This window comes from Acipenser ruthenus, chromosome 5 (genome assembly GCF_902713425.1).
Source record: "Acipenser ruthenus chromosome 5, fAciRut3.2 maternal haplotype, whole genome shotgun sequence".
Taxonomy (NCBI): domain Eukaryota; kingdom Metazoa; phylum Chordata; class Actinopteri; order Acipenseriformes; family Acipenseridae; genus Acipenser; species Acipenser ruthenus.
The window spans coordinates 79295014-79315194 of NC_081193.1; the positions used below are offsets into that span (position 1 = coordinate 79295014).

General features: G+C 35.4%; 1 protein-coding gene across 2 annotated transcripts in view; it reads left to right on the plus strand.

The window, feature by feature from the left end:
- Positions 1-20181, plus strand: part of LOC117402762 (PC3-like endoprotease variant B) — a 299818-nt gene that overhangs the window by 67704 nt on the left and 211933 nt on the right. For both annotated transcript variants that reach the window (XM_034004201.3, XM_034004200.3), the window contains exon 4: positions 10296-10377. In XM_034004201.3, the coding sequence (XP_033860092.2) occupies positions 10296-10377 (82 nt within the window). The remainder of the gene's footprint in view (positions 1-10295; positions 10378-20181) is intronic.

Below are 20181 nucleotides of genomic sequence, written 5' to 3' on the forward strand. Positions count from 1 at the left end.
AGTGAATGATAAATTAAATTAAATATAACGTGGGACTATTACACTGCGGATGTATACACAATATAAGTTTCTGGTTTTGTCTTAATTTAAAATGTGTTTTAATTATTTTAATTCCCCCAAATTAGGTTATAACTGTGTTATAAGCGGTATAAACCACTTCCGGCCGTGTGATTTGGATGATATATACCACTTCGGGTATATATCATGGGGACCGCACGGCCCGTCGTGGATTATACCTTACATATATATCATATATATAAGAAGTGAGTCAATTGAATTAATACTAAAAGTTTAAACACTAGCACAACTTTTAGATATATTTTCAGATGACTAAAAGTGTCAGCTATGTCATGCTTACTGGTAGATACTGCAAACAAAAAAGATTGAATAGTGAATTCAGTGGGGGACTGACAGTCCCCTTATACTGTGGGTTATAAGGTCTTTTGTAGATGAGATATATGTTAAAAAAAAATTCTAGCACTGTTGGATTTTTATGCAAGACTGCTTACTGAACCACTGCTGAAATCCACAATTTATATTAACAGCATGACTTCAACTCAAACATTTTTTTTTTTCACATAATGTCCCCACATATCATATTGAAATAGGAACCTTCTGAATATTCATTACACATTTCTCGGCAGTGTTTTAGAAAAGAGATAGATGCCTGTTATAATGAAAAGAAAAAATAGATATTTTGCGGTATTTGTCACAATGGTATTACTTTTAATTTGTAAAAAAAAAAAAGAAGAAGAAGAATTATTAATCACAAACTGTTTTTACATACTTTTCTATTATCTCAAATAAAAATAAAAAATATCACAGAAACGTGAGCAGCAAAATAAGTTGAAGACATAGTTGACAGAAAAAATACATTTTATTATAGAGGTATACAATATATGCAGCATGCAAATATTTCTTGGATGAAAAGCAGTACGTTATCCTTCAGTGGAAAATACCAATTGCTTGAAAATAGAAATGTATTAGCAAAAGAAAAAAAGTCATGGCAATTTTAAGAATACATTTTGATTTCTTCTTTTAACTTGGTTGTGTGCTTTTAGAAGCAATTCCATAAAAGTACACCGAATGCACCTTCTACAGAGCCCCGCTGTTATAGAGCTTGCTCAAGTGGAACACACGCTAATTTTGGTAACACAGTTTCTTTCTTCTCTGTTGACAAAATGAATAACATCTACTGAAAGTATTTAAAAATTCAGTCACATCCGCATTGCACAGCCTATAAGGAGCTTTCACGCTTTTAGGTTTGCTTTAGATGTTTAATACCCTTTTCTTTTGTGTCAAGGAGCTCATGAGGCGTTAAGAAGCACTGATAAACTCACTTAGATCTCTTCCTGGGCCGTCACCTCTCCCTGCCAAGCGGCTTTAGGTGGTAACTGATCTGTGACAGGCTGCCAGTCAAACAGAGCATTTCTGAAAGCTGACACAAGACTGAGCACTAGAGAAAGGGATGGGGGGTGGGGGGGAAGAGAGAAAAGAAACCAAACTGTATCAGCGTCTCCTTCCCTGGTCTGGTTCATGGTAGGGCAGCCTGGAGCTCGTGAGATCACTGGCCCATCTAGACTGGGGACTGCCCTGGCTTACCACTGATAATAGAGGGGAAAGTGAGAGTGACAGTCAGATGGAAACTGACACAGGGCTTCTGTCAATGCCGTTCGTTCCCAGGAGGACAAGAAAAAGGAGCTGCGCTTGAAATGTCACTGCATGATAATTCCTGCAGCTCTCTCTATCTTTGTGTGGAGTATCATGCAGTACCAGATGCCAAGCACAGTTTGCTGAATTTCTAGCAGTTTACGTCTCATGTTTAGTCTGTGCAGTTGAGAGGGGCTGAAAAATACAAAACAAACGACTGTAAATATACAGAACAAAGCACCATTGCGTTATTACATTAGCGGTAACAGAATACTAAATAATAATATATCTATATAATGTACAAAAGTAGTAACCTACTATATATTTAAATGCTCTGGATTATATTTATTTCAAAATGTATACTATATTTAGAATTGTGTTTATTTCTCCAGCCAGTTGAAATACATACTGCAGTCTCTTATACTCACCTATCCTGCAACACAGTAGTATCCTGCAGTAAGTAGCAACATCCTGCAGTAAGTAGCGGGTTTTATGAAAAATATACACATCCCCATGTGTTGCTACAACTGTTTAAATAATGTACCTGTCATTTTTTTTTAATTGTTAACATCCTGACAATATTTTACGCTTATAACTTTAAAGTATGTTTCAAAGCTCTTTTCAAAATGTCTGCTCTAGTGCACTGGGGTTTGAGGTCAGGAGTGTGTCCTCTAAATCAATGCAATAATAAAAAACATAACAAGTGCTCTGGATTTTCTGTTCTGTATCATAGATCGTTATTGCTGTGTTACATGTTTGACATGCCCCTGATCTCAAACCCCAGTGCACTAGAATGGCCATTTTGAAAAGAGCTTTGAAACAGACTTTAAAATTATCAGTGTAAAACGTTGTCAGGATGTTAACAATGAAAAGGAAAAATATAGGTACATTATTTAAACAGTTGTAGCAACACGTGGGGACGTGTAACACAATATTTTTTGGAATCCCGCTACTTACTCTTTAAGCCCAGCAATGTTGGGTATTTTTGTCTTTGAACTTATCAAGCGCCATTTTAAAGATGTCTGCAGCAGTCTTTAGATATGCCACCCTTTAAACCAATTCAATAGACTCCACTGTGCCATCTCATGTGCATGTATCAATACAGTCGGTGGTGCCTAATCAGGATACTGATAATCAGGATTTCTGCTTAAATGGGATACAACTTTGGGAGACGGTTCTTCCCAATGCTATTTATGTTGTTTAACCTGGACGTCACTTTGTTTAATTGGGATACAGTATTTTCAAATGATGAACGGAGATCTCTTTTCAGAGCTAGACAGGTTCGCGTAGCACAGTGCAGTGAGTACGTGATTACGCTGTGACTTGTGTAAATTGCGTAAACCATGTTGAACTCTTGAAGGAGCTGCTGGAGTCTCCTGTGGTTTCTCAGGTTGCCGTGGCAAAGAAAGTGGGTGTGTCAACATCGCAGGTGCCTCGCCTTCTGATAAGATGTGATTATTTTTCATTTCATGTAGAAATAAAAAAAGAGAGTTTAATAATAATAATTAAAAAAATTGACTTATATTTTAAATGATGTATTTAACATGTAATCATAATGTGAGGTGATTTCATTCTTTTTCTTTTCATTTAGAAACAAAAAAAGTTTGACTAAGGTAATCTAAAATGCCTCCCATTTAATTGGGACAGCCGCTTATTCGGGATATTTTTACTTCTCCCGAGGTATCCCAATAAAGCGGAGACGACGACCTGTGCAAATAGACTATTTCAAACTGTATCTGCACTCAGCCAACTACATTGGCATCTATTTCGGTGCTTCTTATTTATGGAATCCAAAACTCACTGCATATCTCATTGCAGCAATGAAGATGATCATTTAATAAAAAACTAGATTGATCAGTATCATGAAAAAGTAGATCATCATGACCTAGATCTTTAAGTGTGATGTACCGAAGGGGTAGGCGTCTTCATGTAGTTAAAGCTATGAATAGGATTCTTACATTAAGACGCTCTAGAACCACATTCTGTCGTATATTTAGGAAGCCCATCTTGCTTTAAGTATTGTATGACAATAGGAAGAAATATTTAAAAAAAAAGGTTTTTGAACTCATTTTATTCTAATATTATCAAATATCTTTCGCATGGTTAATTCTGTTGGTGTTCTTAATTGTACATTTGCTGATACAGTAATTACTTGCAGTTTTTAATAAGGTTATGTTAATGGAAATCATTAATGTTGGAATGCTTGGCCAATTTTGTGCATCATCTCTTTAAAATAGTTATTTACCTATGTACAGCACACTACTAAACACTACAGCTTGGCACAATACTCCTACTTAAACTGTTTTGCTCTGGACATAATTACTGCAAAAAATGAATTATCATACCCTAGTAAAAACTGGAATAGGTCAATAGTAATTATTTTTTGGTTTGTGTGTTTGTGTTTTTAATTGGTTTTACTTATTTGCAAGATATTATTCTGTTTCATATGTATTATAAATGTGTTTAAGCATTAACATTAACTGACAAAAAGGTTTTATCATGTAATACATGCTGACTGCTATTCAAATCCGTATTCGAAATTACTTTTTAGTCATTACAGCCCCCCCCCCCCCCCCCCCTATACATTTATGAAATCTCAACCTGTTACTAATTAAGCTTCTTAACTAGGTTAAATGTATTTATGAAGGTGCACATTTGGTGCTTAGCATACTTTTTTTATGCAGAAAAAAATGTGGTAAAAGTATGTGATATGTTTTAATATAACTAATATGAGTGTGTTCATTTGGGTATTGTTATGCATACAATTATGAAAATTTGACAGGCATGTATTAATTTTTTGGTCTGTACTTAAAAACAAATACAAATGTTCAAAACCAATTTTCTTTGTTTTTAACAAAAAATATATATAATTATTTCAATAAATATAAACACGAATGTGTGCTCATAGTCCTGATCATAGACCGACAAGTCAAGTGACAAGATTCATGAATACAAACATCCAAACACACATCCAACAATTTACTATTAAATTGCTGTTAGTAATATGTGTTGCTTATTCAAAACCAGTCAATCACTAATATTCACCGGTTGTTCTTTATATGTAAACTTTTCTTTTGCAAGCCTCAATTAAACAATCATTGGCTGATCATTCACCTTGCTCTCTAACACATGTGCTTTGCTTTACTGATTTGTATTAGTTTGTATACTCTTCTGTTTGTATTAGTTTTGTGATTATTATTGATTATTACCTGTCTGATATTTAATTAGGAAATTGTATACAGATTAAAGAAAGATAACCACACTCAAAACAGCAGCCCAGTGAACTAATCTTATATATGAATATATACCAATAGAAACTATTTTATATGTTAAGGATACCCCTATATATATATATATATATATATATATATATATATATATATAAATAAATAAATAAAAAAACAAAACATATGTACCCAAATGCACTGCATTTTTTTATAGTAAATACTATGGATCAAATTATGTTACTATAGTAATTATATGGGTACTTCCAATGTTTAGGTAAGGCATGTTTGTACCGTACAGTATACGTACGCAGGGTGTGTTTAAAAAGCAGTACCTTTTATTATTATTGTTATGGATGGTTAACTACATATCTAGTAATGAACCTAATATGGATGATAATTCAGTAAATGACTACTCTGCATATACAGTACTTGTTTATAATATCCATAGCTCATAGTCTTTGCATTTGCCTTTTGTTCGAAAAATTTGAGGATCACGATGGTGATAACACACACACACTTAAAGGTCACAGCAGTTCTTTTGAAATTATCTTCTGCGCTGGAAGAAAACGGAGTTAAAGATCCTGGAGAATGGTTCTTTTTTTTTTTCTTAAACACCACAGAAAGCAGGTGGCCCCACAACTTATTAATGCTTGTGTTTGCCTTACTTCTTATGTGAATCGGTTCTAGCTGTGCAGAGTAAAGCACATTATGCTTATAAATTATATCGATTTCTTCCTGTTTTATATGTATTGAGATCGGCAGGCAACTGGCCAGTAGGGGGTGCTGTTGCAAGGTGAGGAGAAACCGTCCCTGCTGAATTTGCCTCCCACCAGAGTCAATGCAACATGCCCTTTGGAATTCAATGCGAAGATCAGCGACTTTGCTCAGCCAGGACGCAAACCTGTGCTCCCCCTGCACATCATGTGGTTGTGCCTTTAGCAGATGAACCAATTTTCTTCAGCTGAACACAAGCAAATCTGAACTTCTTCCAGTAGGATCTAAAACTCAACTTAAGAATCTAAATATAGCTGCCCTGAACCTCGGAAACTGTCTGCTGCTGCCTTCCCCCACAGTACGAAGCCTTGGTGTACGTCTTGACAGCAATCTCTCCTTTGATACCCACATCTCCTCCGTCGTCAAATCTTCCTTCTACCATATTCGAAACATCTCCCAAGTCTGTCCCTACCTCTCCCTCCTGGATGAGGAGATACTTTGTCATGCATTTGTCGCCTCTTGACTCGACTACTGCAACTCTCTATATGGTGGTCTCCTGGCACACACCATAAACCGACTGCAGCTAGTTCAGAATATTGCTGCCAGGATCCTTACCAGATGTAAAAAACATGATCAAATCACCCCCAGTCTTGCCCAGCTACCTGCAAAGTTCAGGAATATTTTCAAAACTCTCCTGCTCACCTGCAATGCCCTTCATCACACAGGTCCCAAGTACTTCCTCAACATGCTGACCCGCTATGTCCCTGCCCACAAGCTGAGGTCCTCCGACTTGCTTGTTATCCCCAAGCAAAAGTGCACCACACTTGGAGAACGCTCATTTAGCTTCATGGCTCCGACTCTTTGGAACTCTCTCCCTGCTTTGGTCAGTGATGCTCCCACCGTCTCTCCCTTTAAATCAACTCTCAAGACCCACTTGTTCTCTCTTGCTTTGCATGCTCTTTAAGCCTGATATCTGCTATTAGCTTCTGTGTTGCTGCTACTATTTCATGTGTTATGCACTTTCCACTGTATTTAATGTATTATGCATTGTTTTTTTACTGTATCATGTATTATGCATTTCTCTGTATTTAAAGTATTATGGATTTTCTGTTGTTACTGCACCTTGTTAAGCACTTTGTGATGGTGGTCCACTATGAAAGGCGCTATATAAAATAAAAATTGATTGATTGATTGATTGATTATTTTGTCTAAGTTGTAATATCTATGTGTGAATACGGTCAGAGTTCAATGAACACATTTAATTTAATGGTGTCTATTTTAATGATTTAAAGATCAGCACCACCCTCTAACTCTATATTAATCTTGCATGTGTTTCCCCCATGGTGCATTATTAATCCCCTTATTAACATGTATAATAAAAGTACTGTAAAAAGAGGTTTCTAGTGGAACATGTTTACACATTTTAGGTTGGTGCTGTTTAGCTCTACCACACTAGATAATTAAGACTAATAACTGTTAAAACGAAAATAATTATTTTTTAAAATGGGGGTAAATTTAATTTGACTTATAACTTATAAGTTTTCCCCAACACATCCAGCTTTTACATCTATATTGTTTTGCAGACCTATTCATTTTGATGCCCTTGAATCTAAATCTTTTTAGTGTGGGTAAGCTAATGCAAATGAGGATGAAACCAGCCATGGTGAATACAGTTGAAGAAAAAAATGCTATTTCAGATTGTCAGTAGTTTAGTTAAACATACAACGTGAAGAACTACTTACCTGCAATCAACAAATGATGCTTTAAAAGCCTTAGTTGTACAAGGATATATTTTAAACAAAATAATTCCATCTTTGTTCGAAGAGGAATCACATAAATGGACTCCCTCTTTGAACTAATTGTCACTGAAATGCTTTTTCAATGGGCTCCTTTGTCTTGATAAATCTACAGGTTTGAGAAAGGGCAATTTGCACTATCCTTAATGCACCCTTTTCCCTGTAAAAAAAGAAAGAAAACAACTCTAAATGATTTATTGAAGTGAATATTTGTAATAGAGCCAGCAGCTAATATCTGGGTATTTTGTGATGACCAGACAACACAGGAGGAGCCTCTTTGTGACGGGGTCAGGCCTTGTACAAGCTTGCTATGAATATGGAAATGTAAGGAAAGTGGTCCACAATAGGAAAAATACTATTTAAACAGGTTCTCCTGTATAAGTATGGTAAGACAGTATAGAATGATTTACATGGTAAGTACAGGATGTGATTCAGCTACATTGTGAAGGTTTTAGCTAAAATGTAATGAAATTAGACATTTTCGGTTTAATGTTTTGTAAAATACTACGGCATTAAGTATTTTTTTGTTGACCATTTAATATTTGCAGCTTTAAAAAAGGCATTAAAAATGAGACTGAGACAAGGGTTGAAATATCCTTAAAAGATACCTGTGAGGAAATAAAAAAATACAAAAAATACAGCTACACTCCCCATTTCTTTTAATGCAAATACATGCTCTTTGCTTTGGCATTTGTTAACATGCTATTATAAACACTTACCACAGTAACAGCATAGCAAAATGTAATAAAGCATGGTCCTGTAAAGCATAGGTAAGGTAGACCTTAGAAGTATGGTAAAGCAAATTAATAAACATAGCAAACCATGATAAATGGTATACTATTGTATAATTATAGGAATAACATGGGAAACTGCAAAATTACCATGCTAATTTACTGTCGCCAACTTTTATAAGTGTCACAGTACGATTATTTGAATATGATTGCATTAAAAAGGCTCTTCCTATAGCTTTTCTTTAGAGTAACACAATGGTTCTGAATTATGTTGCTTGTACTGATTATCTGTTCAGCATTTTTCTTTCTAGAATAGTCTCTAACGGCCTGTGATCTTGTTTCAGTGTTTGAATCTCTGTTGGTTACATTATAGAGAAACAACAAGGCCTTCTCAAAGAAAACTTAAATAGCACAAAGAGTGGGAAAAGTTAAGTAGTTTCATTATTGGAGAAAAAGAGCTGAGAAACCTCTCAGACATCATAAAAGATGTATAACTACAGAGTGAACAGTTTTCATTTTATTAATTTTTATTAAGAACATAAGAATTTGCGAACGACAGGTAATCCATTCCATACACTAACCACTGAGATTCCAACACCATCTACAAGAAAATAGCAGAAAACAACACTGATGTTCAAGATGATAAACAAAAAACAAACAACGTAAAGCACGGAAGCAAAATAAGAATTGGTAGCATACAGTGCATTCAAAAACATTTTAACTTTGATGTGTGACAACAGCCTTTGGGTTCAGAAGAACTGTGCCATGGGAAATACTGGGGAGGAACTTGCTGTTTTACGAGCATATTAGCCAGACACAGTCGATTGGTATAGTTTTTTGGGGAAATATATATATCTGGGGTCTAGTAATGTGAAATACTGTGACTGGCCTCACATATGGAGAATGTCCTAGTAGTGGTTAGGACCACTTTCTGACACATTGTCCAAGTGGAAACAGGTGTGTTTTTGTTCAGTGTTGAAGGTTTATTTTATTTGGGCCACTCGCAAGTCTGTTGCTTGTCACAATACTTTGCACAAGTCTACGGGTTAGATCAGTTATGATCCACTTGCTGTCAAGGTTGTGCTTATCAGTGGATGTTTACTTCAAATGTTTCTATTCCAGAAACACCAGGTAGACTGTCTTGATGGACACATTGCTCAAGGAACAAGCCGGTTGCACAGGAACTTCTTATCATGAAGTCACTGAGATCCATGTGCTGTTCCATGGTTGTTGCTGAATAGTTGCACACAATTCTAACACAGCTTACATACAGTGCAAGGGTAGCCTACAAATGCAATTGTATACATTGGAGAATGTATTTATTTTACTTACTCTCTCATTTTAAACCCGTCTTAAACCTGTCAAACCAATGTCACCTCCAAGGTGGGGAGCAAGGATAGAAAGCAATACATATTCAGAAAAGACTCTTCATTCCTTCCTTGTTCTCATCACTCCTGGGAATGAAAGTGGCTTCCAGGTTTAAAAAAAAAGAAGTTGCTCATTTTGTCTGTAGGATTCAACTCTCAATGTAAATAGTACTGTTATTCAATGGCTCTTACAGTGCTTTCAGAATATGGTGCTGAAAGTGCTTTATGTGCTCAAAATTCTTCAGTGGACCCAATTGAAAAAAAACTTTGACTGTTTTATGTTAACCAGAACTGCAAACTTGATTAAATTAAATTAAACAGAAATGGGCCTCAACAAAACATGAATTAAATGATTACAAATTAAACTAAACTACATTTTATTAAGGAAGGTTTTCTTACCAGTGTTTATAAACTTTCTCTTAGGTTAAATTGTGATTTGGAAAATAAGAATAAACTACTATACCTGCCCTAAAACATTTGAAAAAAAAGTTCAGACTTGATTTCATTAAACAAACTGCGCTTTAAAAGACAGCCCTTTAAATCCCTTAAAGTTTTTAACTTGAAGATGTTTTTAAGGACTATTAGTTTGGAAACTGGTTTGTATTCATTTTTAGTTTTTTTTGTTATTTATTTATCAAAATTAGCTTTATTAAACAGCCCTCAACAAAATATTCCTTAAAACAGTCTCTACAGCTTCCTAAATGTTGCATATTGTATATTGTAAACTGCCAATTAGCTTATAACAGGGCCATCTTTTTTTGTAAATTTGAATATTTATATTGTGTTTTTTCTCTGTTGTCTTTTTTTAAGGTTAAGTGGGTGAAACACCAGAGAGCCCATTACAGAGACAAGCGAGCAACAATCTCAAGGCCAGATGACAGGACTCGTCATGGTGTGTACCATAATTTCAGTACAATCCATCTCCAACTGTCAGCTGTTAAAGTGCTTACTAAGCAATGCGTAGTGCCTATCAGAATGCTTTGTGGAATTGTAATTAATTGGAAGCTGTATTACTGTATGTTTAGGGAACAAACCCCCAAGTGGACTGTTTATATCTCAGAACAACAGGCGTGTTTCTACTTTCAGCCTTGTTCCAGGCTTATTTAAATTCTAGCCCTCATCTTGACAAGATGCATTAGTGATAGTTAACGGCTGTTAATGTTAATAGACACTCCTCTAGATTTTATTTTTTCCTTAAACTTTTTTTCTTTATTGTTTGTCTGCTTGAAAGAAGACTCCTAACCCCAGACCTGTAAAAATGTGAGCAAATATGTAAATGCGATTTGTTTCTTTAATGCAGCTAAGCGAGAAAGGAAGGCTGTCTTGTGCTGGTCTCACGTAGTGCTGCAGATTTGTGGTTTCACACAGTGTCAATAAAAATGTGTGAGCTGTGGAGGAATTACAGCAGCTCAAGCTTAACAGCCAGTAAACAGTTTGATTTCAGACCCTTTGGCTGCAAATTGTGAGCGTTTCAAGTGTGGAGATGCCAAAAAGCTAGTCTTGCATTCAGATTAATTTAAAAAAAAAAAAAAAAAAAAACCTTTCAAAGCAAAGGGGAATCGGTGTGTTTTGTGTTTGTACAGCAGCAGACCTATTTACTATTTGGCATTTCAATCAAGATTTCCTCTTTAAAAGTGTCAAGATGCATCAAATGTTCTTTAATATTATGTTAACTAAAGCTTTTACTTTAAGTTCATGTTGAGGTCAGAAAAGGGTCAGATATAAGGAAGTGGTGTGAGGTGTGTAAGTATGGAGTGAGATTACTGTCAAAAATACAAGAGCGCAGAAACACAATTTGTAACTGTAAAATGCAAAAAATACAACCTCTCAAAAAACAAATTCGCTTGCGGTTCTATTCAGCGTGCGCATGATTCTCTTTTTAAGTTTACAGTTCTATTCAGCGTGCGCTCGATTCTCTTTTTAAGTTTACAGTTCTATTCAGCGTACACTCGATTCTCTTTTTAAGTTTACAGTTCTATTCAGCGTGCGCACGATTCTCTTTTTAAGTTTACAGTTCTATTCAGCGTGCGCTCGATTCTCTTTTTAAGTTTACAGTTCTATTCAGCGTACACTCGATTCTCTTTTTAAGTTTACAGTTCTATTCAGCGTGCGCACGATTCTCTTTTTAAGTTTACAGTTCTATTCAGCGTGCGCACGATTCTCTTTTTAAGTTTACAGTTCTATTCAGCGTGCGCTCGATTCTCTTTTTAAGTTTACAGTTCTATTCAGCGTGCGCTCGATTCTCTTTTTAAGTTTACAGTTCTATTCAGCGTGCGCTCGATTCTCTTTTTAAGTTTACAGTTCTATTCAGCGTGCGCTCGATTCTCTTTTTAAGTTTACAGTTCTATTCAGCGTGCGCACGATTCTCTTTTTAAGTTTACAGTTCTATTCAGCGTGCGCTCGATTCTCTTTTTAAGTTTACAGTTCTATTCAGCGTGCGCTCGATTCTCTTTTTAAGTTTACAGTTCTATTCAGCGTGCGCTTGATTCTCTTTTTAAGTTTACAGTTCTATTCAGCATGTGCTCGATTCTCTTTCTACGCTTACAAATCTTTTCTCTGCTAGCTCTCAAATTTTGACAGTAGTTTCTCGCTCAAAAAAATCTGCAAATGTGTAGCTCAGGCAGCCTAGACGATTGTTGGCACGACTGATGAGCATTTCAACTCAAACATGGTGGAAAACCAAGTACCAGCCGCTTCACAGCCTGAGGTACAATTGGATTTTGATCATTTTATATGGTTTATGTGTTCCGTAAGTGTACATAACAGCATTTTATTTTAGTTTTGACACTTGTACCTATGTAGGTGCAAACAAGTATTGTTAAGTAATTGCTGGTCAATTACCTGCATGCAAAAAGTGGGGTAAGGTCTGTGCTAGTGGCACTGGGCTCCAAAAAACTGCAGGTATTTGTAGAGGTAAAACTTTTACTGACGCAAATTTTTTAACACTGTTGGAAAGTTGAAGTGATACACAAACATAATCCCCTAAAATAATAAAAATCGGTGAGCACACATTCATCCTTAAATCCTTCGGTACAGTCAATCAATTCAGGATTCTGTCAGTGAAAATAAAATGTCTAGACAAGGAGTAACAGGTAGATGGCATTCTCCCAGGAAAACAAGACAAAAACAGATAACAATATCAACAAAAGTGATGAACTATCATGTAACTGTTTCAAAAGAATGCTTATGCCTGGTATATTCTATTTATCCATTTACTTAATTTTATTCTGCTATACTGTACGTTATCTCATTTTATTTTTTCTAAAACCATAAACTTTAGGCCATCCATGGTGTGTGTGTATGTACATGTATATGTGTGTGTGTATATATATATATATATATATATATATATATATATATATATATATATATATATATATATATATATATATAGTGAGCTTAAGCTGTATTTATTATTATGGGGGGGCGAACATAGCGTGATCGAGTTCATCCTCTATGAGAACTACACTGTGTGTGAATCGTGAATGCAGCCATTTTGAAATCAAAATTGTAAAATTATTCCAGTAATCATCAGTTGCAAAACAAATATATTTTTTAATACAACTTTTTGTCCACTACACGTCTGTCTTAATATATATATATATATATATATATATATATATATATATATATATATATATATATATATATATATATATATATATAAATAACTCCAATGTTTTGATTCAAACACATGCTCCCTTGAGAAAGATATGTACAACATATTTAAATATTGTTACAAGGTCTTATGCAGTTATGGGGCAGCTGTGTGGAGTAGTGGTTAGTGCTCTGGACTCTTGACCGGAGGGTCGTGGGTTCAATCCCAGGTGGCGGACACTGCTGCTGTAATCTCGAGAAAGGTACTTTACCTAGATTGCTCCAGTAAAAACCCAACTGTATAAATGGGTAATTGTATGTAAAAATAATGTGATATCTTGTAACAATTGTAAGTCATCAGACAAAACCAGGAATGAACAACTTTTCTCGTTAAAGATTCTGTATGAAATTTAGCAAATGTGCAGGTTAATATATGTATTTATAATGGCAAGGCTGATAACAGAGGTATAGCCTGAGGGTATTACTAATGTTGGTGTCATGGTTTTCAAAACTGACAGGATGTGCAACAGCTCACCAATGTAACAAGTTTACCTCGGTTCGGTTAGCTGTCAGTAATGCTGGGCAGTCTGCAGGTCTAGCTGGCTGTAGGGAAGTCTGTGCTGAATGATCATACAAGGGGTCTGAGATTATCATCTCAGATAATATTAGGGTTATCAAAGATGGAAAAGGTAAACAATGCAACAGTGAGCTCTAGTGTGAGATTATGCAGCATTCTTTAGGTGGATAGTCATTAAAGTCTTAAGTATCCAGCAGGAATAACAGATCCGAGTATCACTTTGCAGTAATGTGCTACATTTCATCAAACCCTTCAGTGTATCTGTGATGATTCACAAAGCTGTACTGATGCTTTATTCAAGGTTAGGGTTTATTTTATGTCAAAGTAAAACATTGTTTTTAATTATTCCTGAAATGGTTCTAGACTGAGGTAAAAGAAGGTATTAACAGTTTCATGAATACCAGACCCATCTTCGTGGTCTCACTGGTATTTTTACACATTGATTTACATCACCAACACATTAAATCTCATAAATTATAGAGAAGATTGTATAAAATACAAAATATATTCGTATAAATTGGGGTATTCTTCCCATGCCGACTTTGAGAATCAATCCATTACAAAAAAAATTACAATTACATGTAATTATATCAAAATGATTATGAGCTGCTGCAGTACATCATTCTTTAAATTAATTGTAGCTAACAAAATAGTTCCATACATTTTCTCTGCAATGCACTACGTTTATTATATAGGTTTCAAATGTGCAACTTGGAAAGATGTATTTTCATTTTAAAACATGATGGACATGTATCAAGATCGACCGACGCAGCGCTAAATTGGCAGAGTGTAAAGCAGAAATTGTACCCCATCCCGAATGTATTAACTAGCCCAACATTAATGAGGCACGGCATGAGCTGCAACATTTAAATGCTTAAATGCGCTGTGCCGGTGCTCAAAATGGGTTACTGGTAGCACAGATTAACAGACTAATCTGAAATATAGCCCCTCCCCTCCAAATCAATTGAACAATAGATAGGTCATTTGGTGAGGCAGAAATGGCAGTTCAAAGTGGGCTAACCTGTGTTTTAAATAAAATGTGCATGTTTTAACCCACTAAAGCCCAGGCAGCTCATCTGGAGAGGCAGAAATAACCTGTGTTGACTAAGTGTCTTGACTTTATATTATATTATTATTATAAGACTGATAAAACCGAATATACATCATGAAAAGGATAACTTAATGAACCAAGTTTATTATACGGCGAATACAAACAATTGTACATACTGAAATAGCCAGTATCGAGCTATAATTGAATCCTCAGAGAGATCAAAAAGGGTAATGCCTGCCCTAATACTCCCTTCTTCTCAGTAATCTCCATCTGTTCCTGGGTTGTTCAGGAAGGTTAGGAGCCTGCACTCTCCGTCATAAGAAATACGTTATGACTGCTGCCATAATGCTCTTTCCTGTCAGTTGCTTTCTGACTTTTTCTTTGCGCCCAAATAAGACTAATTTGAAATCTGACTTATTTGTGGACCCTTTTAGAGCTGGCACAGCTGTTCAATCGCTTCATAAATCTCATTTTAATATCACAGACTTAATTTACAAATGAGCCCCACCTATAATTGACAAGCCTTATAATGCATGGTTATTGAGCAGTGGAGTGCATTGCACGGCGGATCGCATTTTGACGGTGCGAACACGGCCTTAACTTGGCAAAAGTGTCATGATACATACAGGGCAATTACTCTGTGCTATGACATTTACGCCGTCGCAAGCGCTACTCTAGGTTAAATAAATCTCTGTTTGCAAGTCATGCTTTTAGACTGTCTTGCACTTCCTAGGTCATTGTCCCCTGGAGTGTGAACTTGTTCCCACCCCTTCGTTGACTTCTTTCCTGTCATCAGCCAGTCAGATGCACCCCATATTACCTGACAATTACAGAAACATGCTTTGACCCTGCAGTCACTGCTGTGGAGAAGTGACCAAGGAAGTAAATTAAAAACAGACTTCCTGAAAAGCAGGGCAAACAAACTGGGAACTTTCTGTAACACAGTTTAGTACCAGATGTTTCTTTTGAAATCAAAATACATGTTTGCTATGTGATGTCTTTATTTGAAACCTGCACATTTGAGAGATCTTTGTAATTATTTTGTTAGCTGCAAAAAACGGGTAGGAAACCATTCAACCATAAAAGCATTGTATCACTTTACTGATGTCATGGAAATGACAAGGAAAGAACCAGGCACAAAGAGACAGACGTCAGTAGGGCACACATTGGAAAGAAAATGGGGGGAAAAATACAAGGTATATTTGAAAAGTCTGGAGTGATACTCGTCTTTTAATTGTAGTTCCAGTAGATTCATGTCAGTTGCCTCTGCCGTGTGTTGCTGCCAGAGGCGATTAACAATATGAGTCACCACGAGGACTCGGCACACATTGTCTGCTTTCTTTTTCTTTTCACTTAACAGGAAAGGTCAGGTCTGGACCAGAAGTCTGTGTTAATGCTGGTCATTGATACTGAAGAAACAGAGAAGGTGTAAACAGAAAAATACATCCGACAATAAAGCAAGGCTCTGTTGTCTGTTACTCCTTTTAAAGTTACCATTGTATATTAAGGTGACTGCTTTATGTGATCTTGGACAAAACATGCTTATGGGAGCTTGAGACAGGGCAGAGGCCCTGCATGTGTAGATAGTGTGTTTTGTTTGCTTTTGTAAATAAAGATTATGGGCTCTATTGTGATCAAATGAGTGCAATCGCAAACGCAGTGGTTAAAGTCAATCGCGTCTGCCCTGCAGGGAGTGGCTTCTCCAAAAGTGTGATTCTGATGGAATTAAAAACCCAGTGCAATCTCGTTTTAGTGGGGCAGTGACAGTGCTCAGCCAATCAATGCTGAGTAGGTTGGGGAATCTGCTATCCAATCAGGGCCAGGCAACAAACCCTTTAAGAGACAGAATGCGCTTGCGTTACCGCAAGGCTCCGGTTTTGAATGTTGAAGTGGCGATCATGTCGAGCGGCAGTAGCACAGAGCAAGAACAACCAGCGCAAGTCAGAACAGCAAGTGGTAGAGAATACGTAAACCATGCTTCAGTTTTAGTAATTAAAAATAATCTAGTTATCTGCAGTATGTGTTAATCCTGATCATGCTGTTTGTTCAGTTACTTGTTCACAGTGTGTGCTCATAAAACTGAAACGAATCAACTCGTTTGATTTCAACTCGTCATTCAAACCGGAGACCAGTTGCTATAGTATTGTGTTGCCGCTGACTGCAAACACTTTATCTCTTTTTTTTTTTGTTTAACTTTATTTGCTACACTAAATTTAAATAGATAAGACAGGGAGGAAGCAGAATATTTTACATTGACAGACAACAGCTTAAGACATGTCTTCAAAATACCATTTCAGCACAGTGTTTTTTTTTATGTCTTCGCTCCATTTGTGTGCCACAGAACTTGCACTTGTATTTGCGCTGTGATTAGAATACAGCCCTATATGTTTTGAATTTAAGTGTGGCAGGGATGGGGTTAAAATCTCATCCCTGCCAAATCGCTTAATTGATTAATTGAGGATTAAAGGTCCAGCCACATGCTATAAAAAGGATCAATAAATGTTTGTTAGTTGAGAGAGAAGGGCTGAGAGCAGCAGATTGTGCTTTCTGCCCTGCATCAAGATAGCCTTGACTTGGGTGCTGTTTTGTTTTGTAGGCTGTTTTGGATTAGTTTGTTTCTGTTTTATGTATTTGTTTGTAAATAATAACAGTGTGCAAAAACTCTGAATTGCAGCCTTCCGCTTCTAGGTTTGCTATTTCTGTCTTGACCGCACTGCAAATGATGGGTGTGAGCCAGTGAGAATAGAAATGACTTTCTTAGGATGTTTTCACTTTTGCCTCTTGCGAATAAACCCATTAATTTGTGAATGCACTATGTGTGCAATGGAGACAGTTAATTATGTCAGTTATGGGTTACCCAGCCTTTTGTTGATGCTGAATCATTAGCATCATTCAAGAGCCGACTTGACAAAATGGTAAGATTAACCAGCTACTAGAAACCGTATGGTTCTATGATAATAAAAGACAGTTAAACAAGTGAGGGTTCACCCAAACTATTTTGGTAGTTTCCAGCTCCAGTAAAAAAGACTAGTATTTATAGCTACTAATACCGTATTCAGGCGATTGTCACAATTTGAAAACGTGATTGTGAATGGCGATCCTGGGGTTTAAATGTGCATTATTTAAGTAGTGTTAATAGCAAATAATATATAATAATATTGGTAACGCTGCATACCAGTCAGTCAGGAAACTACCAATTCTCAAAAAACATACTCAACATACGTATGAAATATGCACTCAAATGGCATATTTATTGACTTCTTATTAAAATGTAACTAAACTTCTGCAAATGGTTACTTGCATATTAATTAAATACTTATTTATAATACTAAAAATAAAGCATTACTGAAAATCCTATATAATAATGAAAAATGCATCCCATATTATAATTCGTTATCTTACAAATTAAAAGCATTGTTTTACTAAACAGTATAACCAGAAACTGTAAAAGCATTTTCAGAACATCATTTAATGCCATGCTGTGCTTGGAAGTAAAAGATAATGACAAATTAATTCATGCTATGTTTAAAACATAATAAAAGTAGCATGTGTTCACTACCATGTGTTCTACTCAAACTACATAAAACAAAAATGATAAACACCTGTTCACTAAAACCAAATGTCAATATGAAAGAACAATGTTTAAAATAATTGAGGTGTGAAGATAGGTTGAGAGAACTGAATCTATTTAACCTAGACAAGAAAAAAATAGGTGGGACTTAATTGATTGCCAATACTTTAAGCACAGCACAGAAACCGGGACCAGAGGGCACAGTTGGAAATTAAATGAAGACAGACGTAGGACTAAGACACTTCTTCACCCAGAGTGTGGTGAGGGTTACCTAGCCACGTTGTTAATGCTAAATCATTGGGATCCTTTAAGACCTCACTTGACAAAGTTTTGAGATCATCCAGCTACTAGGATCTGGACAATCATTGATGGGCAGAATGGCGTCCCCTTAATCATACATATTATTATGTTCTTACAGTAATACAATTTCTAAGTGACAACAGAAATACCTGTCCTGCTATTTTCATACTTTTCACCATGCCTTCTATCAGACGTGTCATACTTGGTAAATTAATTTTCTACTGCACATGGGACTTTATAATGTCTTGAGATTGCTACTGTTTAAAGATTGAATTTTAATTAGAACTATCTTTTTTTACCAAGTGATTTCACATGCAGTCATATTTAGACCAAGAAAAGAAAAAAAAGCAAAGCCTATGCATAAATAAATATAAAATAGCGAGTTATTAATCGGTTAGATCATTTTTTATATATACAGTATCTATCTATATATATATATATATATATATATATATATATATATATATATATATATACAGTATATATATATATATATATATATATATATATATATATATATATATATATATATATATAAAATGCTGAATGGTTTCAACAGGGGAGGCGATGATAGGTGAGGCTGTGTGATCATTACAATAAAAACCTGTCAAAAGACATTGGGCCCTAGTCATAAAACTATTTCAAGAAATGTTTTGTTAAGGATTTTTTTAAAGGCCATTTTGAATTTTTTGCAGTGTTTTTTAAAGCACTGTTTAAGATAGTTTATAAACACTTGAAAAAACATCCTTAGAAATTGTAATAACTGTCAATGCATTCTGTTGTTACATAGTAATAACTGGTGTGACAATTGTATAATTAAATGTTCATTTTTCATGATATCACAATGTAATTCCATCAGGTAACAAAAATATGTTCACAAGACCATTTCCATGTGATTTCACAACTGTTACCAAGTTTTTACAATGTAATTGTCTGTGAATATGGGTCCACTGTCTCGTTATGGTTCTTAGTAGATTGGAAATATTATTACATTTTGTATGTATATATATATATATATATATATATATATATATATATATATATACAACTAAAAGTAACACTTGGTATTAATGCTATTTTTTGCAAGTATTTATTAATGACGCATAATGTTTTACAACCAACTTTAATTTAACAATTTGACAATAAGTGAAAATGTTTACTCACATTTTCACTTAATATAATACATAGAATACTGTGCCATACTGTGCCATGCATGACTGTAAATTAGCAGTGGTACTACAACGAATACTGTGTTAGATATGTTGGGACTTGAGTGCTATTTTATTTTAGTTTAATTTAGTTAGCTGAATATGCCATAATTAAGACTTAGACGTAGGCTATAGCTGTAAATGGACTGCCATGGTACAGATTTAAATGAATAGAATACATTGTTTAAAAGAAAAATCAACTTACTTACAACTCAGGTGATAAGATAAACTCATAGTACTGCCGTGAAAGGAAAGGAAAGGAAAGGAGAGCAAATATTTTTCCCTTCTGAGCCAGTGTCTCACAAGCTTTTTTGTTGCGCACCCTTTCAGAGATATTTATTTTTTAGCTGGCCCCCTTCTAATAAACAGTAAAATTAAATTACATATTTAAG